The sequence below is a fragment of the Mustela lutreola genome, chromosome 2 (genome assembly GCF_030435805.1).
Source record: "Mustela lutreola isolate mMusLut2 chromosome 2, mMusLut2.pri, whole genome shotgun sequence".
NCBI classification, from domain to species: domain Eukaryota; kingdom Metazoa; phylum Chordata; class Mammalia; order Carnivora; family Mustelidae; genus Mustela; species Mustela lutreola.
In genome coordinates, this window is record NC_081291.1 from 6,802,396 (window position 1) to 6,829,123 (window position 26,728).

Here is a 26,728-nt window from a genome sequence, read left to right on the forward strand (position 1 = left end):
AAAAATATCGAGTGGAAAAAAGACAGTCTCTTCAATAAATGGTGCTGGGAAAAGTGGGCAGCTATATGTAGAAGAATGAAACTCGACCATTCTCTTACACCATACACAAAGATAAACTCAAAATGGATAAAAGACCTCCATGTGAGACAGGAATCCATCAGAATCCTAGAGGAGAACATAGGCAGTAATCTCTTCGATATCAGCCACAGCAACTTCTTAAACATTTTTTAAAATTTCTTTTCAGCGTAGCAGTATTCATTGTTTTTGCACCACATGCAGAGCTCCATGCAATCCATGCCCTCTTTACTACCCACCACCAAGTTCCCCCAACATCCCACCCCCACCCCTTCAAAACCCTCAGATTGTTTTTCAGAGGTGTATAGATCAGTAGTATTAAGGACATTCACAACCATCACTACCATCCATCTCTAGAACTTTTCTACCTTCCCAAACTGAAGCTGTCCCATTAAACACTAATGCCACTTCTGCCTCCCCCAGCTCCTGGCTCCCACCATTCTACTCTCTGTCTCTGTGAATTTGACTACTATATGCCTCTTATATAAGTGGAAGCATACAGTATTTGTCCCTTTGTGTCTAGTGATATGATATAATGGGAGAAACTAGATGGAATAGGAAGGACAATCATCAGGAAAATTAGGATCACCTCTGTTCTGGTAGTTTCTCTCCCATCTATTCCTTGGGAATTACACACCCCAGTTTTCCTAGGGAAGTTCCAGGAAACTTGATAACTATTTACTCAAACTCAATATTAATAGTGTCTCATTTCAGCTTCAGAAGGAAATTCAGTAGCTATCCTATTCACTCAGGTATCTGATCAAGATGGGACTCTGGGAGTTTAGTCAGTTGAGCATCTGATTCTTTATCTCAGCTTGGGTCTTGATCTCATGGTCATATGTCCCAGCCCATGTTGGACTCCATGGTGGGTGTGAAGCATACTTTTAAGAAAATCTGATCAAGATCATTAAGGCACAGAAATGTATTAGATGTTTTGGACCTTAAGGAAGAATTTAGATCCTCCTAATAAATGGCACTTGGGAGGGGGCGAATCATGGGAAAATAACAAGATGGGGCACCTGGATGTTTCAGATATTTACTCTGCCTTTGGCTCAGGTCATGATTAAGCCCCATGATGGGCTACCACCTCAACAGGGAGCCTGCATCTCCCTCTGCCTCTCCCCTTGCTTGGGCTGTTTCTCTCAAATGAAGAGGTAAAATATCTTTTTAAAGGGGAAAAAAAACAAGAGAGGGAGAGTTATGATTATTTTGCAATGATAGAAACAAGACTGTACATGACCAAGAGTCCTGGGCAATGCATAAAGAAAGTGAGAGGAGTACAGATATAAATAATCCTGCAGGGAGAAAGACAACTATCATATGATCTCCCTGATATGAGGAAGTGGTGATGCAACATGGGGGCTTAAGTGGGTAGGAGAAGAATAAATGAAGCAAGATGGGATTGGGAGGGAGACAAACCATAAGTGACTCTTAATCTCACAAAACAAACAGGGTTTCTGGGGGGATGGGGTTTGGGAGAAGGTGGTGGGATTATGGACATTGGGGAGGGTATGTGCTTTGGTGAGTGCTATGAAGTGTGTAAACCTGGTGATTCACAGACCTGTACCCCTGGGGATAAAAATATATGTTTATAAAAAATAAAAAATTAAGAAAAAATAATAATAATAATCCTGCAGGGACTATGATTTAAGTGGAGAGTCCAAAATAATCCCCCATTTCCATTAGAGCTATGCTAACAAGAATGGCTGTATAAGCAAAAAGCAGAGATCCATATGGATATATATACCATGTGGCTGCAGATTCAGAATTTCTTGATGTTTTTGATTCCCTGCATGTTCCAGTTCTATGAACACAGAAAGATTAAGACAAATGCTGATATTAGACTGTTTTGCTGATCAGCCCCCACAGTGCCCTCTTGATGTCCTTGTTCCTCAGGGTGTAGATGAAGGGGTTCAGCATAGGAGTGACCACAGTGTACATCACAGAGGCCACTGCACCCTTCTGGAGGGAGGAGGAGATGGATGAACTCAGGTACACTCCAACGCCCATTCCATAAAACAAGCAAACAACCAACAGGTGGGAGCTACAGGTAGAAAAGGCTTTGTACTTCCCACATGTGAATGGGATTCTCAGAATGGAGGAAACAATTCGTGTATAAGAACAAAGGATCCCTGAGAGGGGAACACCACCAAAGATGGCACCAATAAAATACATTAGTATGGTGTGGATGGAGGTATCAGAGCAGGCAAGGTGGAAGAGTTGTGGTGCATCACAAAAGAAATGATGAATTTCCACATTTGTGCAAAAGGTGAGTTGGGACACCATCAAACAATGAATCTGAGAGTCTAAAAGCCTGCCGAAAAATGACATCAAGACCAACAAGCCACAGAGGCATGGGTTCATAATGACTGAATAGTTCAGGGGATGACAGATGGCCACAAACCGGTCATAGGCCATCACAGCCAGGAGCAGATCGTCCAAACACCCAAACAGGAAAAAAAAGGACACCTGAGTTAGGCAGCCTGCATAGGTGATAGACTTGCTGTGTGTTTGAATGTTCACCAGCATCTTGGGGATTGTCGTGGTGCTGAAACCAATATCAGCCAAGGACAGGTTGGAGAGGAAGAAGTACATGGGCATGTGGAGGTGGGAGTCAGAGCTGACAGCCAGGATGATGAGCAGGTTCCCAAGCAAGGTGACCAGATACAAGGACAGGAACAGCCCAAAGAAAATGGGCTCCAGTTCTGGATCATCTGAGAGGCCCAGGAGAAGGAACTCTGAGACAGCTGTTAGATTCCATGGTTCCATGCAGGTGGGACACTTCTCAAAAGAGAAGAGAGTATTGAATAAGCAAAACAAGTGTAGAGACACCCAGCTAAAGGCGCCTATTTTGATTCAAGCAATTCGCACTTCCCATCGTACATCCCAGTACCTTCAGCAACATTTCTCAATTGTAAACTCTTCTTAGAACTCTTTCCTTACTGCTGTCTGAGCTATTTACTTGCTTCCATATATACCCACTATGAAGACATTGAACTAAAGAATGTTAGAGAAACATACAAATGTACAAACATAGTAATACCTCGTTATACTTGGCTTCAGAACTCATATTTGTTGCCAGTAAAAATTGAGTTTTCTTGCTTTCCCTGCATGATCCCATTCCCCTGCATTTCAGCTGCCCAAAGACAAACACTGTCATGAATGTGGTAGATACATTTTCCTTTGAATGTATCCACAATATTAGTACTTATTTATGCATCCATAAACAGTTTTCTTAAAAACGTATTTAATACCATAATAATACACATATTGTTTCCTGAGTTCTCACTTACCACAAGAATGTGTTTTAAGTGTCATTGAAGTATATACATCTATTTCAAGCACTTCAAATGTGGCATAGTATTACCTGAAAGATGAACTTTATTATCTCTTAATTTCTTATTACAATATATCCTTTTAAAAAAATACGTATTTTTTCAGAGAGACACACAGAGAACGAGAGTACAAGCAGGAGGAGGTAGAGGGAGAGAGAGAAAGTTAAGCTGCCTTCACACTGAGCACAGAGCCCAATGTGGGGCTCCATCTCAGGAGTCTGAGATCATGACCTGAGCCAAAATCAAGAGTTGGACACTTAACTGACTGTGCCACCCAGGTGTCCCTTATTAGAATATTCCTAATAAAATTCTTGTGCCCACCTCCATATTAAACAAATGAAAATTTCTATAATATATAGACATAAAAGATAATTACATTGTAAATAAATTAATATATGTACAATTTTACTCTCAATTATCTACATTTGTTTTCCTAATAGAAAGTACAGACAAAATCAACTTCATGCTTCTATCATCAAGGATTAGAATCAGAAAGATCCCCAAAGTCTGTGTTCCAATGGTCTTTCCATGATAAATACATGGGAAAGTGCCTATCTTGGATAAGGAGTAATATTTTTATACCACAGATTTCCAAAATAGGCTGCAAAATGCATTACTATTCATAGAAAATCTTATGATCTATAATATTTATGTAGCAAAGGCCCCTGTAAACCACTTTTCCCAATTCCCTAGTTCACAGATGAACTCACAGAATCCCAAGAGAAGGAATTGTTGGTCCTGTTTCTGTTTGCTCATCTGGAACTAAAGCATGTTTGAAAAGAAAGCAACCATTCAACACTGGTGGAGTGCACAGAGCGCTGGGATGGGAATCAGACTAAACATGGGATATATGTCAGCATCTCAACCTCTCTGTGCTGTTATCCTCCATCTAGAAATGGGGAGAACATCATTCATATCAAGATATATGTGACATCTAAAAGAAGTTTGCACCCAATAAATACTCAGTCATGGTTTGTATATCAGAATGGCATTGTTACTGGAATGGTGGGTTTATTGGTGAAATCCAATCCTGAGAAATTTTTAATGACTATTATTATATATCAGAGAGGTAGAATCCTATCATGTTCTAGGAAACTCATTCAGGAATGTGTGGAAATAGAGGTGCCTGGGTGACTCCACTGGTTAAGTGTCCAATTCTTGATTTTGGCTCAGGTTATGATCTCAGGTTTGAGGGATCAATTCTGGCCCCCACTGCCTCTCCCTCTTAAAAAAAAAAGAAAGAAATAAAGATAGAGAGAGAGAGAAACAAAGAAACAATCTATCTATGAGAGTCCCACAGCAAATATCATCCTCAATGGGAAAATGCCTGCAGCCTTCCCGTTGAGATCAAGAACACGACAAGGATGCCCACTCTCACCACTCTTGCTCAACATAGTATTAGAAGTCCTAGCAACAGCAATAAGACAACAAAGAGAAATAAAATGTATCCCAATTGGTAATGAAGAAGTCAAACTCTCTCTCTTCGCAGATGACATGATTCTTTATATAGAAAACCCAAAAGACTCCACTCCAAAATTACTAGAATTATACAGCAATTCAGTAACGTGGCAGGATACAAAGTCAATGTACAGAAATCAGTGGCTTTCCTATACACTAACAATGAAATACAGAAAGGGAAATTAGAGAATCGATTCCATTTACTATAGCACCAAGAACCATAAGATACCTGGGAATAAACCTAACCAAAGAGGGAAAGGATCTGTACTCGAGGAACTACAGAACACTCATGAAAGAAATTGAAGAAGACACAAAAAGATGGAAGGCCATTCCAAGCTCTTGGATCGGGAGAATAAACATTATTAAGATATCTATACTTCCTAGAGCAAGCTATACTTTTAATGCCATTCCGATCAAAATTCCACTGTTATTCTTCAAAGAGCTGGAGCAAATAATCCAGAAATTTGTATGGAACCAGAAGAAACAAAGAAAGAAAGAAATAAGAAAAAGAGAGGGTGGAAATGGTAAAATATGTCTTAGTTAAGTGCAGTAAGATTTGCCTCCCTTTCTCTTTTTCTCTCTTTAAATTTTCATCTTTATGGAAATCTCCAATAATTCTCAAATGAAGAGTCTATTAAGTGGAAAATGATAGGTCTGTTAGAAAATCTGTGGCATAGATACAGAGAAACACTGTTTTATTTTTCATCTAGATCTGTGAAACATCATTGGAAGGAAGCAAATCACCCAAGGCATGAAACCCACTCTATCTCTGCCCTGTCTCTGAGAAACAAAGAAGGGTCCATTCAATATTTAACAGACATCACCGATGCTCTAGGAGCCTACACTGTGCCAAGCAAAGTATAAGCTCTGGGAAATCAGAAATGACTGTGATTCAGTTGCTTCCCTCCAAACACTCAGTATCTACCTGCATAGGGACAAAAAAAAAACGAGTTCTTTCAGGATCTAAGGAAAACTGAACCTTCTGATCACAGGATATTTTAGTTGTATAGATGGTGCTTAGCCTTGATAATGACAATAACAACCACAACAATATCTAAAATTGACCTTATCCTTACTATATGCATCTAATATATTCAGTCACATGGCCAGTGCTTATCTTAATTCTTGCTCAGTACAGTTGTAGAAACTGGCTCAAAGACATTAAGAACTCGCCCAATGTCATACAGATGAAGGTAAAGGAGATAAGATTCAGAATTAAGTGGTGGGTCTTTGAGGTGCATGAACTGACTTGTTTGTTCTGTTTCCCTGCACTTCAGAGAGTTTAAATACAATCCAGAGGTCTTTTCCAAAATTGCTAAGATAATCTTGCAACAGTTTTTTATCTCCTGACTATGAATGGAATCTAACATTCTGACCCTGTATCTCCCTTAAAGATCAAGAGAACCTAAATTATAGGAATGGGGGAGGAAGTGAAATATGAAGCAAAATCTGAGAGCTGAGGCTAGAAAGAGAGCTACCCTGAATTGTCATGAGCCGACTCTTTATGATCTCTAACTTCATCTCAGCCATCTTTTCTACAGTTGATGCAGCAGGCGACACTTAACGGCTCTCTGGTGTCTTCTAGCATGAACAGCCAAATAGGAAGAGTGCAGCGAGGGGAGGTCTTTGCCTGGAGTAACAGGAAAGAGAGGTGAGAATTGGATAGGCAGGAGAGAATACTGTCTGGGTAGCCTGTGAACAGTCTCACTGTCTGCATTCAAACCTGAATTCATCCCCTGTCTACCCCAGGATCTGATGAAACTTAAAAAGCTTCTGTGTAGCCAAGGAAGCAATCAACAATACTAAAAAGCAACTATGGAATGGGAGATGGTATTTGTAAATGTCATATCTGATAAAGGGTTAGTATCCAAAATATGCAAAAAAAACTTAAGAAACTCAACACCCCAAAAACAAATAATCCAATTAAAACATGAACAGAAGACAGGAATAGATAATTTTCCAAAGAAGACATACAGATGGTCAACATTGCTCATCGTCGGGGAAATGCAAATCAAAACTACAATAATATATTACTTCATACCTGTCAGAATGGCTAAAATCAACAATACAAGAAACAAGAGTTGGTGAGGATATGGAGAAAAAGGAACACTCGTGTTCTGTTGGCAGGAATGCAAACTGGTGCAGCTACTCTAGAAAACAGTATGGAGGTTCCTCAGAAAGTTAAAAATAGAACTACTCACTACAACTATACCAAAAGATGTAAAAATCTTGCACTTTTTGCAATGTAATTTTTTACCTCATATTAAAAATGAAAAAAAATGAAGCTTTGCTGTGGGTGCAAAGTTGTTATAGAAAAGGTGTAGCTATAGACTTGAATATAATTTGAGGAAAAGCAAAGTCATATGACAAAGCAAAAAGCAAGTGAATAGTCTAAAGCTGGAGAATTTAACACAAGTAAAGAATGGTTTGATAATTTTAGAACAAAGCTGAACTTAAGAAAAAATATCAAGATAACAGTAGAAGCAAGTTTGCCAGTTAAAAGCAGATGAGTTCCCAAATACCATTAAGAAAAGGTGTCTTCCTAAACAGATTTTAGTGCAGATGAAAAGTGCCCTATTCTAGGGGTGGGGGGAGGGTCACAAAGGACATTTATTAGTAAGGAAGAGAAGCAAACACTGGAATTTAAGGCAGGAAGGGATAGATGGACTCTAGTGTTTAATTAGGTTTATGATCAGGACTGCCTTTATCTGTTGGTATAGTTGTAGCGACAGATTGACAAATGTCCCTTTCCTTTTTTTTTTTTTTTTTAACAATGGTCCTTACTTTAGATTCATTTATTTTGAAATGGTGGACAACTTCAGCTACAGACCTCAATCTATGGTACATATCAAGCAATTCAACATTTTCTTGTAATGTCATGACTTCTCTCTGCTTCTTGAGATGGGTCCCATGATGTTATTCAAAGTTTATGATATTGCACTAAACACAATGAAAAAGAGGGGAGAACTGCAAATAGATTACTTTTTTCAGTTCTATAATACTTCTTTTTTTATTATTTATTTTCAGCACAACAGTATTCATTATTTTTACTGGGATATGCAATTTGCTGGAGAGATGAACTGCTCATGTGGAGATGATTAGTGTCACAGGACATTTTAAGTAGATACTCGCAATATTGAGCTCACTGCAATAACAACAGGATGTGGCTGCCAAATTTTTACAGTAGTACAGTACGAACTGTGGTTAATTTTACCCAGTTATGCTTTAACACAGCATCTTTGCATTTGTTTACATTTTTCTACATTTCAAATGGTACCATTTAAGTCTGTGTTTGTGTGCATAAGTTTTAATAATTGGGTGAGCCTGGTGGTTGGTATTTTGGAGGGCATGTATTGCATGGAGCACTGGGTGCGGTGCATAAACAATGAATTCTGGAACGCTGAAAAGAAATTTAAAAAAATAAAACTTTAAAAAATTAAAGAATAGAACTATTTTTTATGATCCAGTAGCTTCACTCCTGGGTATTTAAAAGACAAAATAATACTGATCCATGGGGCACCTGAGTGCATCAATCATTAGGCATCTGCCTGGTGCTCAGGTCATGATTTCTGACTCCTGAGATCAAGTCCTGCTTCAGGCTGCCTGCTCAGCAGGAAGCCTGCTTCTCTCTCTCCCACTCCCCCTGCTTGTGTTCCCTCTCTTGCTGTCTCTCTCTCTCTCTCTGTCAAATAAATAAAAACTTTTTTAAAAAAATACTGATTCAAAGGGATACATGCACAAGGATGTTCATAGCAGCATTTTCAACAACAGTCTTGTTGGGAAACTGTTGGGAAACAGCCTAAGTGTCCATCGACTGATGAATCGATGAGGAAGATGCACTGTATGTATAAAATATAATACTAGCCAGCCTTCAAAGGAATGAGATTTGCAATGGTGCTAGAGAGTATTATACTAAGCAAAAGAAGTCAGTCAGAAAAAGAATACTACCATATGATTTCACTCATATGTGGAATTTAAGAAACAAAACAAACTAGCAAAGGAGGAGGGAAAACACAGAGAGAGGAAAACCAAGAAACAGACTCCTAACAAACTGATGGTTACCAGAAGGAAGGTGGTTGGGGGGATGGGTGAAATAGGTGACGGGATTAAGGAGGGACTTGGACTGATGAGCACTGGGTGATGTCCGGAAGTGTGGAATCAACATATTGTACAACTGAAACTAAGAGTATATTGTATGTTAACTAACTGCAATTTATTTTATTATTATGTTAGTCACCATGCAGTACATCACTAGTTTTTTATGTAATGTTCCATGGTTCATTATTTGCGTATAACACCCAGTGCTCCGTGCAATACATGCCCTCCTTAATACCCACCACCAGTCTATCTCATTCCCCAGCCCCTCCCTTCTAAAACCCTCAGGTTGGTCCCTGGAGTCCACAGTCTCTCATGGTTCATGTCCCCTCTGATTCCCACCCCCCTTCATTTTTCCCTCCTTTCTTCTAACTGGAATTTAAATAAAAACTTTTTTGAAAGGTGAGTTGGTCAAAAAAATAAATAAATAAAATCAGGAAGTGAAAAAAAAATATTGTGCTCCTATCCTTAACTCTGAAATGATGATAATACATTTGGCTGTCTCTCCGGGGGTGGCAATGCAGATAAAAGTTTGCAAACTACATAAAAAATTCATCTTGGTGTCTGGCACATGGAGTCCCAAGCTAATGGTTTGCACCATTCTGTTTACTGATATCATTTCCTTCATCACCATCATCATCACCTTCATGACCATTTGGAGGACTTAGGGAACAGTTAAAAAGGACCTCTTTCCTGTTCTGATGGGATGATGCCAGGAGAAATAGAACTAGCAAGAGACAAAAATAGAAATCTAAATAAGAGTGCTAGAGTCCCTGCCAGAACCAACAACACTAGGTCTTCATAGGGCTTGGCATTGAATCTTCGCTTTGGTACCCTCCTGTCTGGCTATCCCAACTGTCCCCGTGGTCTGCTGAGAAGGTAACAATGCTTTCTCTCCCTGTCCCTCCTGCATTCAGTCACTCCCACTGTACTTCCTACTCATTGGTCTGTACTGTGTTTCTGCTGGAGGAGGATGGAGGATTGCAGAGCTGGCTGCCTCTCCACTGCCTGGAGCTTGGTGAGGACTGAGGCTTTGTTTCCAGGAGTGGCAGGAAGACAGATGCCAGTATGGGTGTCATCAAGCAGACGGCTCTGGGAGGAGGAGACACATGTATGGAGCCCACTGACCTGGGACTGATAACTAAACCACAGGCTGATTGTTTACAGTTGAGGGCTCAAAGCACTTGGCACATAATTAGCCAGATTGGTCCATGTTCTCCCAATCTCTAAGGACTTGGCTATTATTAATTGATGGAGAGAAGTGAATGCACTGGGTTGGGGGGTGGTATCTAGACCCCCTCCTCTTCTCCAGAAGAAGCTATCTTCTATTCCTCATTTCTGACTTACAAGTTACTTATCTCATCATAAAATTCAGACCCTTTTTTTTTCAACTACAAAGAGCAACACATGACTTTTATATCTGTACAGTCACTGACTTAATCAAATAATTTAGAGATAATTAGGTCTTCTATACCAGGAATCTTATTGAATTTCTATTTTCTCATTAAAATATGTGTCTCTAAGGAGAACGTTCTGTTTTTCTCTCTATAGTCCTGGTTTGGGGTTTGGAATTTATGCATTGGAGATGTGGGTTTTTTGCTGTTTTGAAAGACAGCTCAGGTTTCAATTTTTCTGTTTAGTTATGTGTGTTATTATATCAGACAACTGTTCATTTTTACATATTTATCTTGTGACTTGATCCCTTGCTTAAATACTTCAAGCATTGGTTCTCAGAGATCTCTACATTCAAAATGTGGATCATCTCAAGGCTTGGCTTGAAGACAAACTCAGAGTTTTATTTCTCATTCACTGATGTGAAGAAAACTTCAGTCTTTACCCAATTAAATTGAGTGTATAAGAAATTGTGCTTATGTATGTGTACATAAAAGACAAAGGAAATTTTTAGAGAGCCCAAATGACCAAGTGACAGGAGCATAGAGGATTGGAGAAGGAGGTGTGTGTTGAGATGTTTTAGAATTCTTGAACAGGATGAAAATCCTATTAAACTGAAGTCACAAGTGAGCTCTCATGGCCAGTTGCATGGGAGGGTGAATGGGTACACTCCTTGTTCAAAGTTGCTGTTGTGAGTGAGTTTATACTCTGGTTCCATGTTATCTCAATGGGTGGTTGATGGAAATTATAGGGATGAGGAGGAAGAGACAGAGCACCCACTCTTGGATACCATAGAACTTTCCATTACCACAGTGTGTAGTGACACTGTTACCAGTGGGAGGTGTACCAATGGATGCCCCCAGGTACTAACAGACTTTTACCATGAGGTATCGATTTGTTTTCTCCTACCTGGTTCCAAAACTCCAGAGCTTCCACCTTCACTCAGCCTAGACATATCCTTTCTGAATCCTTCTTTGCCACCTTCATTTGTTGGGGAACACCTCCTGTTTCTTCAAAAGGACCTGTCCTACTTCTTTCTTCCCCCTCATCTGTGTTTCTTATAGAGATTTTCAATAGTGAAGAGTCCATGTTCTCTGGTATCCAAGGTTATAGTATATAAAGATGCAGGTGGATAAGGGGGAAAGAGAATCACACAGGATGATCCAACATCCAGTGCCCCCCTTGACATTCTATGCTTTTGCTCTCGGAACATTCTGCGAGACACTGAAACCTGCAAGTCCCTATCTCATAGTTCATGTGATTGCACTAGGGAATCAGGTCTCATTCCTAAGTAAGGACATGGAATCATTAACAAGACATTGGACTAATTTATTCACCTCTTCTGGCCATTCTTCCTCTTCCTAAAACAAGTGGCTTTGTCCCTTCAATATTAATGATGTGATGACTCATAACCCTGTTTCCTTTGGCCCTAGTTTTGCCTGCCTTAAGTCTATATTTAACTCCAGGCACCAGGGAAAATTGTGATATGGATCATGTTACATGTCACAGGTCCTACATGGCCTCTATCCTTTATCCATTGTTTTTTTCAAGGTTCCCAGAGATGTGGTCCCTGTTCATCTCCAACCTCATTCTTCACTGTTCCCATGTCCCACCTTGTGCTTCAGCAGATTGCTAAGAGCACTCTGTCCCATGCTGCTTTTTCTGTATGGACCTTTTCCCTTGCTGCCTTCTTTGCCAGATAAGCCCAGACTCAATCATCAACCTAGACAACTCCATGCCCTGCCCAGGGATCTCTTCCTCCAGGAATGCCCCACTGACTCCATCACTTCAGGCTAAATTTGGGGCTCCTTTCTGTACTTCACTTTGCAGACTGCCTTTATCTTAGCATTTAACTCACTGTATCACAATGTTAGTTTTCTGCATCCATTAATGTCTCTGAGGTGGGGTTCCTCAGGACAAAACCACATCATTAATCCTTTTATCCCCAACAGCTAACACTTAGCCTATCCCAAAGTTGCCCTTCTTGCTCTGGACACTAGAAACAAAAGAAACAGAAAACAAATATGTATTTGGTACATGAAAAAAAAAAAAAGAAAGGGGAAAGTATAAATGACAAGTGGTTGTATCCTCCACTTTTAATTTCTAACCTCTGGCTCTAAGATAAAATGTTTCTGATGTGTGGGAAACTCTTCTTAAGATGCACGCTATTCCTCATTTCCATCACCCATTTGAATCACCATCCAGCGCCTATAGGAAATGAAATTGTTTTCCTCGATTCTAACCCAGTTGATGATGTTAATGCACACAACATACTCTAGGAAATAACCAGAATTGTGGGCATTTCCTGTGCATTCTCTGATATACTGCCCAACAGAACAGATCAGAAGGCAAGAAAGTAAGCCACACTTACTAGAGGTCAAGGGAATCTTTTACAAACTGTCATAATTTAAAGATGAGTCATGATCCTCTCACCAGAACTCAGCAGAGATGCTTGCAAACTGCTCATCCCACCAAGGGTCAGAACAAAGTTGTTCATTCTTACTTAATCAATTTGCCTCTGATGTGATCATTTTTATCATTCCAGAAACACTATCTGCTTTGGGGTTTTTGTGAGTTTTCTCTTTTTGAGATAAAATCGGCATGCATCATAATATTAGTTTCTGGTGTGCAACATAATGATTCAATATATTGCACATATAGGGGTGCCTGAGTGGCTCAGTTGGTTAAATGTCTGCCTTCAGCTCAGGTCATGATCCCAAGGGTCCTGGGATTGAGCCCCACATCAGGCTCCCTGCTTGGTGGGGGTCTGCTTCTTCCTCTCCCTCTGGAGCTCCCCCTGCCTGTGCTCAGTCTCCCTCTCCCTCTCTCTCTCTCTCTCTCTCTCTCTCTCTCTCTCAATCTCTCTGTCAAATAATTAAATGAAGCATAAAAAATAGCATGGAGGACATGGGGAGTTAGAGAGGAGAAGGCAGTTGGGGGAAATTGGAAGGGGATGTGAACCATGAGAGACTATGGACTCTGAAAATCAATCTGAGGGTTTTAAAGGGGCAGAGGGTGGGAGGTCGGGGTACCAGGTGGTGGGTATTATAGAGGGCACGGATTGCATGGAGCACTGGGCGTGGTGCAAAAATAATGAATACTGCTATGCTGAAAATAAATAAAAAAATAAATTTTAAGAAATTATATATATTTGTGTGTGTATATATATATATGTATATATACATATACATATATATATATATATATAATATAGCACATGTAATATTTGATGAATTACCAAAATAATTCCAGTTAACATCTGCCACTACACAGTTACAAAAAAAACTTTTTCTTATGGAAAATTTTTTAAGACTTTATTTGTTTATTTATTTGACAGAGAGAGCAAGAGCACAAGCAGAGGAATTGTAGGCAGAGGGAGATGGAGAAGTAGGTTCTCCGCTGAGCAAGGAGCCTGATGCTGGACTTGATCCCAGACTCCTGGGATCATGAACTGAGCTAAAGGCAGACACTTCATTGACGAAGCTACCCACCGAGTGAAGAGCACCACTGAGGATATGACTCAAAATTCTGTTTGTGACCTTAGTAGTGTTTTATCTTATGGTACTCAGGTTATGATGGTACTGATCTTTTGGTACTTATGGTACTGAAATGGTTGAAACCATGACACCTATGTTTTCATTAGACATTTTCACCAATATTTAATTTCATAGATGAAAGATATTTTGTCAAGCAATAATAATGTCCAGGAAGCATCTGGCCCTGGTCCTGCAGTATGTTGATGGCTCCTGGTACACTAAGCAGTAATAATTTGTTCATGTGGTTTATTACTTGGTAAGAACATTCTCTTTTTCTTCATTTTCCTTGAAGAGTAAACCTACATGCTGTTCATCCTGAAATAGTCTATCCAAATATTTGAGAGACTCTCAAATTTTCTGACCTCTGAGACATATTTATCTGACCCTTTATAGGGTTCAAGACAAGTTGGATAGATTAAGTTACTGAGGTTCACTGGACCTCATGTTCCACATTTGTTTTAGAGTGATTTTGGACCACTTTATTGCTAAAATCTAACAGTGTTCTTAACTTTTAGATTTGATGATTCTAGATAAATAGGATAAATGAGTGTCCCAGAGACCAATGGACAGGGGTTGATCAACATTATTAACTGTTGCATGGAATGAATAACAGAATGTAGGCTTCCTAAACTTTGTAATGTTACGGCTATTATGCACAGCACTTCACTCCAAGAAACAAAAATAGTAGAGAGATTCTATAGTCTATCTAGTGCCTATTTCATAGTCATTCCCTGCTTATATCATCTAGCTGATGAGTTGGCAACATGGAAGCAAGAAATCAAACAAGTGCTTCAGAATTCTTACTCCTGGGATTTTCCCAAGACTCAGTGCCTCAACCCCTTCTCTTTGGTCTGTACTTGTCCATGGACCTGGTCACCGTACTTGGGAACCTGCTCATCTTCTTGGCCATCAGCTGTGACTCCCACCTCCACACCCCCATGTACTTCTTCTTCTCCAACTTGTCCTTTGCTGACATAAGTTTCTTCTCCACCATGGTCCCTAAGATGCTGATGAACATCCAAACACAGAGCAAATCCATCAGCTATGCAGGCTGCATCACCCAGATGTATTTCTTTATGGTTTTTGGAGGTATGGACACTTTTCTCCTCACTGGGATGGGCTATGACCAGCTTGTGGCCATCTGCCATCCCTTGCACTACCCAGTCATCATGAACCCACAGCTCTGTGGCCTCCTGGTTCTCATGTCCTGGTTCATCAGCTTGTCATACTCCCTGACCCAGAGTCTGTTGATACTACAGCTTTCCTTCTGCATCAACTGGGTAATTCCACTCTTTTACTGTGAACTTGCTAAGGCTCTCAGACTTGCCTGCCCAGACACATTGGTCAATCATGTCCTGCTATATATAGTAACTAGCCTTCTTGGTGTCATTCCCTTCTCTGGGATCCTTTTCTCCTATACCCTAATCACCTCCTCCATCCTGAGAATCCCATCAACTAATGGGAAGTACAATGCATTTTCTATCGGTGCATCTCACCTGTCTGTGGTTTCTTTATTCTATGGGACAGGCCTTGGTGTGTATCTCAGTTCTGATGCATCTTCTTGGAGGGGTATGATTGCCTCGGTGATGTACACTGTGGTTACCCCAATGCTGAACCCCATCGTCTACACCCTATTGAACAGGGACATCAGGAGGGCTCTACAAACAGTTTTGGGGAGAACAATCTATGTTCAGTGATATGAATGCTTGTCCTGGGTTTTTTAACTTACAGGAACAGCAGCAGTGGTCTAAAAAAATTCTGCCTCTTGGTGACATTAAGTTTCACACCCATCCTTCATAAGTGACTTTGCTCAGAATTGCTTTGTAAGTCCCTTTTCTGAATGTATCTTAACCTCTTATGTTGACTGCTCTGTTATCCTCACTCCTACTCTCCACATCCCCTCCTTTTACTTTCCTATTACTACACCTCAGCTTGGATTTCCAATCCAGTACCAATTTAAGTACCTAATCAGAATAGTTGCATGAGAATTATGAAATAGTGCATTTTATCAATAACTTTTGCTAGTTCCTTTACAGTAAAGGCTGCAGTAGGTGTCTAGAACACAGGAGTGAAGTGGGAAAAAAAATCTTTGCCCTCATAAAGCATAAATCCAGGATCTCAGTTTCTCTGATCACATTATAAGTCCAAACAGACTATATACACTAAAGGATAAATTATTTATTTGGTTATTAGCAAGGTTGAACTTTTCTCCATATGCTTATTGAGAGCATTTCCAAACAACTCTGAGTTTGGGTTTCTAGACTCCTTCAGCTTTTCAGTGGGTGCCTCCTCCCTACTGCCCCCAGGGAGACACTGAATGAATGAATGCTCCCATTCCTCTTCTTTCATTTATATTACCCATTCCTGAGTTTAGTGTTGGGTTTGTAATTCAAAGAATATTATGGGCCATTTCAACTACCATGGAACTGGTTTTAAATTTTCTCAAATAAATGTTATTAGTAACAACGTGTTCCACACTGAGTTCCTTGTGAAGCAGACAATTAGAAAACAATTAGCACACAGGATGTTTACCAGGCAGTGCTCCTGGAATCAACAACTGGTCAAGGGCAGATGTGTAGTTAGGAATTTGGCTTCCTCTAAAGAGAGAGTGTCCCAGCTCCCAGGGGTAACTTTTAAACACCTGAAATTTCCCAGTGATCTGGAGTGATTGACTATTTATGGAGGGCCTCATAGACCACAACTCATAGCTTAGGCTAATGAAATGGCTCAGGATGAGTGTTGGCCATGCCAAAGAGACCAGCCATGTGATGAAAAGGCTGGAGCTTTGGGGAAAGAGATATCAGCCCAGCCTTAGGTAGGAGGCTGGAAATTGAGCTCAGCCATATACACCATAATTCAAATAATTATATCTACATAGCAAAGCATGAATAAAAATTTTGAACACTGGAACTCAGATGAACTACCTGATTGGTAACAGTCTTTGAGTATTGTCACTGATATCAACCCAGGAAAAGGTAATGGGTCTGAACTCCAAGGAAAGAAGACAACAAAAGCCTTCACATATGGGATGTTCTAGACCTTGTATTGTGTATATCTCCCTTTGGCTGAATCTAATTTGTATCTTTTTGCTGTAATAAAACTGCAATCATAGTATACTGCTTCTTGAGTTCTATGAGCTATTCTAGTTCGTCATCAAATCTGAGGCAATCCTCTCAGTTTGAATCATTCTAGCAAATCATCGAATGTGAAAAAGTTTCCAAATTTGTATTCAACTGGTCTGATGTGAGAGTGGACCTAGAGACTCCTGAACTGGTGACTGCTGTGAGAGGGGAGGGCAATCTTGTTGTCTGGCAAATTCTTTACAACAAGGAAGAACATTGGAAAAAGTCAAGCCAAACTGAAATCTATCAAAGACCTCCAAACCCAGCAGGGAGCCCTGGAGTTAAGATGATGTCTTAGAGTTGGCTGGAATTAGGGCAAAGGGTATAAATGTTTACCCCCCCCCAAATCAAACAGTTATCAGATGTGGTTTGCCCCAGGAAGGAGGCATGATCTTGCCAAGGCAGATCCCTACAGTGGTTGATTGCAGAGGGCTGAGAAACACCCAACATTTGAAGCAAGATGTCCCTTATTTCTGACAGGAGATCTTTGTTGTTTTTGTTGTTGTTGTTGTTGTTTAATTTTATATTTCTTTTCAGCATAACAGTATTCATTGTCTTTTTAAATTTATTTTTTATTTATTTTCAGCATAACAGTATTCATTATTTTTGCACCACACCCAGTGCTCCATGCAATCCATGCCCTCTATAATACCCACCACCTGGTACACCAACCTCCCACCCCCCGCCCCTTCAAAACCCTCAGATTGTTTTTCAGAGTCCATAGTCTCTCATGGTTCACCTCCCCTTCCAATTTCCCCCAACTCCCTTCTCTCTATATCCCCATGTCCTCCATGCTATTTGTTATGCTACACAAATAAGTGAAACCATATAATAATTGACTCTCTCTGCTTGATTTATTTCACTCAGCATAATCTCTGCTGTTGTTCTTTTTAAGATTTTATTTATTTATTTGACAGACAAATATTACAAGAAGACAGAGAGGCAGACAGAGAGAGGAAGGGAAGCAGGCTTCCATCTGAGCAGAGATCCTGATGTGGGGCTAGAACCCAGGACCCTGGGATGATGACCCCAGCTGAAGGCAGATGCTTTAACACAATGAGTCACCCAAGTGCCCCTGTTGTTGTTTTTAATTGTGGAAATATTACATAAAATTTGCCACCTTAACCATTTTCAGTGTATAGATCAGTAGTAGTAAGTACATTCACAACCATCACTACCATCCATCTCTAGAACTTTTCTGTCCCATTAAACTGAAACTGTCCCATTAAACCCTAATGTCTCTTCTCCATCCCCCAGCTGCTGGCTCCCACCATTCTACTCTCTGTCTCTGTGATTTTGACTACTATAGGCCTCTTACATAAGTGGAAATATACAGTATTTGTCCTTTTGTGTCTAGTGATATAACTGGGGAGAAATTAGATGGAATAGGAAGGACAATCATCAGGAAAATTAGGACCACCTCTGTTCTGGTAGTAACTCTCCCATCTATTCCTTGGGAATTGTACACCCCAGTTTTCCTAGGGACGTTCCAGGAAACTTGATAACTGTTTATTCAAACTCAATATCAATAGTGTCTCATTTCAGCTTCAGAGGGAAATTCAATAGTTATCCTATTCACCCAGAAATCTGATCAAGATGGGACTCTGAAAGGCCTAGTCAGTTGAGCATCTGATTCTTTATCTCAGCTTGGGTCTTGATCTCAGGGTTGTGGGTTCAAGCCCCATGTTGGACTCCATGGTGGGTGGGAAGCCTACTTTAAAAGAAATATGATCAAGATCATTAAGGCACAAAAATGTATTAGATGTTTTGGATGTTAAGGTAGGATTTAGATCCTCCTAACAAATGATGGTGAGTGGGGGTGTGGAATCAAAGTTACGCTGAAAAGAAATAAAAATAAATAAAACTGGGGGCATTGCGTTATCTGATTTCAAGCCTTATTACAAAGCTGTGGTCACCAAGACAGCATGGCACTGGCTTAAAAACAAACACATAGACCAGTGGAACATAGTGGAGAGCCCAGATATGCACCCTCAACTCTAAGGGCAAATAATCTTTGACAAAACAAGAAAAAATATCCAGTGGAAAAAAGACAGTCTCTTCAATAAATGGTGCTGGGAAAACTGGACAGCTATATGTATAAGAATGATACTTGACCATTCTCTTACACAGTAAAACTGTGTAAACTCAAAATGGATGAAAGACCTCAACATGAGACAGGAATCCATCAGAATCCTAGAGAAGAACATAGGCAGTAATCTCTTCAATATCAGCCACAGCAACTTATTTCAAGATAAGTCTCCAAAGGCTTTTTATCCATTTTGAGTTTATCTTTGTGTATGGTGTAAGAGATTGGTCGAGCTTCATTCTTCTACATACAGCTGTCCAGTTTTCTCAGCACCATTTATTGAAGAGACTGTCTTGTTTCCACTGTATATTTTTACCTGTTTTGTCGAAGATTAATTGACCATAGAGTTGATATCCAGGATCTATAATGAACTCCTCAAACTCAACACACATGAAACAGGCAAACATATCAAAAACTGGGCAGAAGATATGAACAGACACTTCTCCAATCAAGACATACAAATGGCTATCAGACACATGAAAAAATGTTCATCATCACTAGCCACCAGGGAGATCAAATTAAAACCACATTGAGATATCACCTTACACCAGTTAGAATGGCCAAAATTAGCAAGACAGGAAACAACATGTGTTGGAGAGGATGTGGAGAAAGGGGAAAACTCTTCCACTGTTGGTGGGAATGCAATTTGGTGCAGCCTCTCTGGAGGACAGTGTGGAGATTCCTCAAGAAATTAAAAGAGCTTCCCTATGACCCTGCCATTTCACTCCTGGGAATTTACCCCAAAGATACAGATGTCGTGAAAAGAAGGGCCATCTGTACCCCAATGTTTATAGCAGCAATGGCCACAGTCGCCAAACGGTGGAAAGAACCAAGATGCCCTTCAACGGACAAATGGATAAGGAAGATGTGGTCCATATACACTATGGAGTATTGTGCCTCCATCAGAAAGGATGAATAGGCAACTTTTGTAGCAACATGGACGGGACTGGAAGAGATTATGCTGAGTGAAATAAGTCAAGCAGACAGAGTCAATTTTCATATGGTTTCACTTATTTGTGGAGCATAACAAATAGCATGGAGGACAAGGGGAGTTAGAGAAGAGAAGGAAGGACTCTGAAAATCAATCTGAGGATTTTGAAGGGGCGGGGGGGGAGGCTGGGGGAACCAGGTGGTGGGTATTAGAGAGGGCATGGATTGCATGGAGCACTGGGTCACTGGGTGTAGTGGAAAAACAAGGAATACTGTTATGCTGAAAATAAAAATAAATAAATAAATAATTTTTTAAAAAGAATGTACATGGGGAGTTAGAGAGGAGAAGGGAGTTGGGGTAAATTAGAAGGGGAGGTGAACCATGAGAGACTATGGAATCTGAGAAACAATCTGAGGGTTTTGATGGGGTACAGGGTGGGAGGTTGGGGTACCAGGTGGTGGGTATTATAGAGGGCACAGATTGCATGGAGCACTGGGTGTGGTGAAAAAATAATGAATACTGTTATGTTGAAAATTAATAAAAAATTTAAAAAGAATGTATATAAGCTCCTTTATGGCTAAATAAATTGCTGTAGTGCTCATAAAAGATAATAATAATAATAAGGGAGTTAATTTTTGCTAAGAAAAAAAAAGGAAAATAACATGTGGCACTGGGGTGGCTCAGCTGTTTACTCTGCTTTTGGCTCAGGTCATGATCTCCAGGTCCTGGGATGAAGCCCCACTTGGGCTCCCACCTCTGCATTTTCCAGTTCTATGAACCCAGAAAGACTAAGACAAATGCTGATATTAGAATATTCTGCTGATCATCCCCCACAGTGCCCTCTTGATGTCCTTATTCCTCAGGCTGTAGATGAAGGGGTTCAGCATAGGGGTGACCACAGTGTACATCACCGAGGCCACTGCACCCTTCTGGAGGGAGGGGGAGATGGATGAACTCAGGTACACTCCAAGGCCTGTTCCATAAAACAAGCAAACAATCAACAGGTGGGAGCTACAGGTAGAAAAGACTTTGTACTTCCCACCTGTGGATGGGATTCTCAGAATGGAGGAAACAATTCGTGTATAAGAACAAAAGATCCCTGAGAGGGGAACACCACCAAAGATAGCACCAATAAAATACATTAGTATGGTGTGGATGGAGATATCAGAGCAGGCAAGGTGGAAGAGTTGTGGTGCATCACAAAAGAAATGATGAATTTCCACATTTGTGCAAAAGGTGAGTTGGGACACCATCAAACAATGAATCTGAGATTCCAAAAGGCTGCCAAAAAATGACATCAGGACCAACAAGCTACAGAAGCATGGGTTCATGATAACTGAATAGTTCAGTGGGTGACAAATGGCCACAAACCGGTCATAGGCCATCACAGCCAGGAGCAGGTTGTCCAAACACCCAAACAGGAAAAAAAAGGACACCTGAGTTAGGCAGCCTGCATAGGTGATACACTTGCTGTGTGTTTGAATGTTCACCAGCATCTTGGGGATTGTCGTGGTGCTGAAACCAATATCAGCCAAGGACAGGTTGGAGAGGAAGAAGTACATGGGCATGTGGAGGTGGGAGTCAGAGCTGACAGCCAAGATGATGAGCAGGTTCCCAAGCAAGGTGACCAGGTACATGGACAAGAAGAGCCCAAAGAGAATGGGCTCCAGTTCTGGATCATCTGAGAGGCCCAGGAGAAGGAACTCTGAGACAGCTGTTAGATTCTGTGGTTCCAGGCAGGTGGGACACTTCTCAAAAGAGAAGAGAGTATTGAATAAGCAAAACAAGTGTAGAGACACCCAGCTAAATGCACCTATTTTGATTCAAGCAATTTGCGCTTCCCAGCATACATCCCAGTACCTTCAGCAACATTTCTCAATTGTAAACTCTTCTTAGAACTCTTTCCTTACTGCTGTCTGAGCTATTTACCTGTTTCTATATTTACCCACTATGAAGACATTGAGCCAAATTATGTTAGAGAAGCATGCAAATATACAAATATAGAAATGCCTAATTATACTTGGCTTCAGAACTCATATTTGTTGCCAGTAAAAACAGTTTTCTTGCTTTCCCTGCATGATCTCATTCCCCTGCATTTCAGCTGCCCTAAGACAAACACTGTGGTGAATGTGGTAGATATATTTTCCTTTCAATGTTTCCATAATATTAGTACTGATTTATGCATCCATACACAGTTTTCTTAAAAACTTACTTAATACTATAATAATATACATATTGTTTCCTGAGTTCTCACCACAACAATGTGTTTTAAGTGTCTGTGGAGTATGTACATCTATTTCAAGCACTTCCAAAGTGGCATAGTATTACCTGACAGATGAACTTTATTATCTCTTAATTTCTTATTACAATATTCCTTTTTTAAAAAAAATTATTTATTTATTCTGAGACAAACAGAGAAATAGAGTACAAGCAGAAGGAGGTAGAGGGAGAGAGAGATCCTTAAGCTGGCTTCACACTGAGCACAGAGCCTGATGAGGGGCTCCATCTAAGGACTCTGAGATCATGACCTGAGCCAAAATCAAGAGTTGGACACATAACTAACTGAGCCATCTGGATGTCCCTTATTAAAATATTCCTAATAAAATTCCTGTACCCTCCTCTTTATTACATATGAGAATTTCTAATAGAAGGCATAGACAGAATCAACATCATACTTTTATTATCAAGGTATAGAATCAGAATGGTCCCCAAAGTCTGTGTTCAAATGGTCTTTACATGATAAAGACATGGGAAAGTACCTATCTTGGATAAGGAATAATATTTTTATACAGATTTCCAAAATAGGCTACAAAATGCATTACTATTCATAGAAAATCTTATGATCTGTAATATTCATGTAGTAAAGGCCCTGGTGAACCAGTTATCCCATTTCCCTAATCACAGGTGAACTCACAGAATCCCAAGAGAAGGAATTCTTGGTCCTGTTTCTGTTTGCTCATCTGGAACTAAAGCACACTTGAAAAGAAAACAACTATTCTACACTGGTGGAGTGCACAGAGCCCTGGGATGGGAATCAGACTAAACATGGAGTATATGCCAACACCCCAACTTCTCCGTGCTGTTATCCTCCATCTAGAAATAGGGAGAACATCATCTATATCAAGATATGGGTGGCATCTAAAAGAAGTTTGAACCCAATAAATACTCATTCATGGTTTGTATATCAGAATGGCATTGTTACTGGAATGGTGGGTTTATTGGTGAAACTCAATCCTAAGAAAGTTTTTTTAAATTAATTTATTTATTTTCAGCATAACAGTATTCATTATTTTTTCACCACACCCAGTGCTCCATACAATCAGTGCCCTCTATAATACCCAACACCTGATACCCCGACCTCCCACTCCCCCGCCACTTCAAACCCCTCAGATTGTTTTTCAGAGTCCATAGTCTCTCAAGATTCACCTCCCCTTCCAATTTATTCCAACTCCCTTCTCCTCTCTAACTCCCCATGTCCTCCATGCTTTTTGTTATGCTCCACAAATAAGCGAAACCATATGATAATTGACTCTCTCTGCTTTTACTTTATTATTTATCAGGTAGAAGCCTACCATGTCCCAGGATTCACTCAAGTATGCATAGAAATTGGGTCACCTGGGTGACTCCATTGGTTAAATGTCCAACTCTTGATTTTGGCTCAGGTTGTGATCTCAGGTATGAGAGATCAAGAATGGTCCCCACTGCCTCTCCCTCTCTAAAAGAAAAGAAAAGAAAGAAGAAAGTAAAAGAGAGGGTGGAAATGGTTAAATGTGTCTCAGGTGCAGTAAGTTTGCCTCCATTTCTCTTTTTTTCCTCTTTTCATCTTTATGGAAATCACCAGTAATTTTCAACTGAAGAGTCTGTTAAGTGGAAAATGATAGGTCTCTTAGAAAATGTGTGGCATAGATACAGAGAAGCACTGTTTTATTTTTCATCTAGATCTATGGAACATCATTGGAAGCAAGCAAAGCACCCAATGCATGGAACCCATGCTATCTCTGTCCCATTTCTGAGAACCTAAGAAGGGTCCATTCAATATTTAACAGATATCACTGGTGCTCTTGGAGCCTACACTGTGCCAAGAAAAGTATAAGCTCTGGGAAATCAGAAATGACTGTGATTCAGTTGCTTCCCTCCAAACACTCAGTATCTACCTGAATAAGGACAACAACAAAAAAAAGAGTTCTTTCAAGATCTAGGGGAAACTGAAACTTCTGATCACAGGATATTTTAGTTGGATAGATGGTGCTTAGCCTTGATAATGACAATAACAACCACAACATTACCTAAAACTTAACTTATCCTTATTATATGCATATACCATATTTAATCACATGTTCAGTGCTCATCTTAATTCTTGCTCATTACAGTTGAATAAACTGGCTCAAAGACATTAAGAACTCACCCAGTGTCATATAGATGAAGGTAGAGGAGATAAGATTCAGAATTAAGTGGTGGGTCTCTGAGGTGTATGAACTGACTTTGTTCTGTTTCCCTGCACTTTAAAGAGTTTAAGCAGAAGTCCAGAGGTCTTTTCCAAAATTGTTAATATAATCATGGCACAGTTTTTTATTTATTGACTAAGAATGGAATCTAATATCCTGACCCCATATATCCCTAGAGATCAAGAGGGCCTAAATTATAGGACGGGGAAGAAAGTGGAATATGAAGCACAAGCTGAGAGCTGAGGCAAGAAAAAGAGCTACCCTGAATTGTCATTAGCTGACTCTTTATGATCTCTACCTTCATCTCAGCCATCTTTTCTACAGTTGATGTAGCAGGTGACACTAATGGCTCTCTGGTATCTTCTAGCATGAACAGCCAAACGGGAAAAGCACTTGGAGCAGCGGTGTTTGCCTGGAGTGACAGGAAAGAGAGGTGAGAATTGGATAGGCAGGAGAGAATACTGTCTGGGTAGCCTGTGAACAGTCTCGCTGTCTGCATTCAAACATGAATTCATCCCCTGTCTACCCCAGGATCTGATAAAACTTATGAAGCTTCTGTGTAGCAAAGGAAGAATTCAGCAACACTAAAAGGCAACTATGGAATGGGAGACAATATTTACAAATGCCATATCTGATAAAGGGTTAGTATCAAAATATGCAAAAAACTTATGAAATACCCCAAAATCAAATAATCCAATTAAAACATGAACAGAAGTCATGAATAGATAATTTTCCAAAGAAGACATATAGATGGCCAACATTGCTCATCGTCAGGGAAATGCAAATCAAAACTATAATAAGATATTACTTCATACCTGTCAGAGTGGCTAAAATCAACAATACAAGAAACAAGAGTTGGTGAGGATGTGGAGAAAAAGGAACATTCATGTCTTGTTGGCGGGAATGCAAACTGGTACAGCCACTCTGGAAAACAGTATGGAGGTTCCTCAGAAAGTTAAAAATAGAACCACCCTATGATCCAGTAACTGCACTACAGGGTATTTAAAAGACAAAAGAATACTGATCCCTGGGGCACCTGAGGCTCAATTGTTATGCGTCTGCCTTCTGCACAATCATGATCTCTGAACCCTTAGATCAAGTCCTTAGGCTTCCCCTTTAGCAGGAAGCCTGCTTCTCTCTCTCCCACTCCCCTGGCTTGAGTTTCCTCTCTTACTCTCTCTCTCTCTGTCAAATAAATAAATAAAATATTTTTTTAAAAAAAATACTGATTCAAAGGAATACATGCACCCTGATGTTCACTGAAGCATTTTCAACAACAGTGTTCTTGGGAAACAGCCCAAGTATCCATCGACTGATGAATGCATAAGGAATATATTCTGTATGTATACAATAGAATACTAGCTAGCCTTCAAAGGAATGAGATTTGCAATGGAGCTAGAGAGTATTATACTAAGCAAAAGAAGTCAATCAGAAAGAGACTAGCTACTACCATATGATTTCATTCATATGTGGAATTTAAGAAACAAAACACTAGTGTCCAAAATCTATAAAGAACTTAGCAAACTCAACACCCAAAGAACAAATAATCCAATCAAGAAATGGGCAGAGGACATGAACAGACATTTCTGCAAAGAAGACATCCAGATGGCCAACAGACACATGAAAAAGTGCTCCATATCACTCGGCATCAGGGAAATACAAATCAAAACCACAATGAGATATCCCCTCACACCAGTCAGAATGGCTAAAATTAACAAGTCAAGAAATGACAGATGCTAGCGAGGATGCGGAGAAAGGGGAACACTCCTACACTGTTGGTGGGAATGCAAGCTGGTGCAAGCACTCTGGAAAACAACAGGGAGGTTCCTCAAAATGTTGAAAATAGAACTGCCCTATGACCCAGCAATTGCACTACTGGGTATTTACCCTAAAGATACAAACGTAGTGATCCAAAGGGGCACGTGCACCCGAATGTTTATAGCAGCAATGTCCACAATAGCCAAACTATGGAAAAACCTAGATGTCTATTAACAGATGAATGGATAAAGAAGATGTGGTATATATTCACAATGGAATACTATGCAGCCATCAAAAGAAATGAAATCTTGCCATTTGCGACAACGTGGATGGAACTAGAGCGGATCATGCCTAGCGAAATAAGTCAAATGGAGAAAGACAACTATCATATGATCTCCCTGATATGAGGAAATGGTGATGCAACATGGGGGGTTAAGGGGGTAGGAGAAGAATAAATGAAACAAGATGGGATTGGGAGGGAGACAAACCATAAGT

The 26,728-nt window shown here is 40.1% G+C and overlaps 3 protein-coding genes across 3 annotated transcripts in view; 1 reads left to right on the plus strand and 2 right to left on the minus strand.

The window, feature by feature from the left end:
• Nucleotides 1–1,914: 1,914 nt before the first annotated feature.
• On the minus strand, nucleotides 1,915–2,901 carry LOC131823473 (olfactory receptor 7E178-like). Its single transcript, XM_059159873.1, has one exon. It carries the CDS (start codon nucleotides 2,842–2,844, stop codon nucleotides 1,915–1,917), a length of 930 nt encoding a protein of 309 aa, XP_059015856.1. The 5' UTR covers nucleotides 2,845–2,901.
• Nucleotides 2,902–11,369: 8,468 nt separating this feature from the next.
• Nucleotides 11,370–15,588, plus strand: LOC131823483 (olfactory receptor 7D4-like). The gene is made up of 2 exons (XM_059159881.1): nucleotides 11,370–11,388; nucleotides 14,654–15,588. The coding sequence occupies exon 2, from the start codon at nucleotides 14,656–14,658 to the stop codon at nucleotides 15,586–15,588; it is 933 nt and encodes a 310-aa protein (XP_059015864.1). The 5' UTR covers nucleotides 11,370–11,388; nucleotides 14,654–14,655.
• Nucleotides 15,589–20,836: 5,248 nt separating this feature from the next.
• The window catches only part of LOC131823088 (olfactory receptor 7E178-like), a 28,571-nt gene continuing 22,679 nt past the window's right edge, over nucleotides 20,837–26,728 (minus strand). Inside the window, exons 2-4 of the mRNA XM_059159070.1 lie at nucleotides 24,774–24,887; nucleotides 21,960–21,978; nucleotides 20,837–21,843 (exon numbers count right to left, since the gene is read on the minus strand). Coding sequence (XP_059015053.1) covers nucleotides 20,837–21,843; nucleotides 21,960–21,978; nucleotides 24,774–24,887 — 1,140 coding nt within the window. The remainder of the gene's footprint in view (nucleotides 21,844–21,959; nucleotides 21,979–24,773; nucleotides 24,888–26,728) is intronic.

Coding starts and splice junctions, on each gene's coding strand:
- LOC131823473 (XM_059159873.1), bottom strand. CDS start 2,844: ATGGAACCATGGAATCTAACAGCTGTCTCAGAGTTCCTTCTCCTGGGC.
- LOC131823483 (XM_059159881.1), top strand. CDS start 14,656: ATGGAAGCAAGAAATCAAACAAGTGCTTCAGAATTCTTACTCCTGGGA.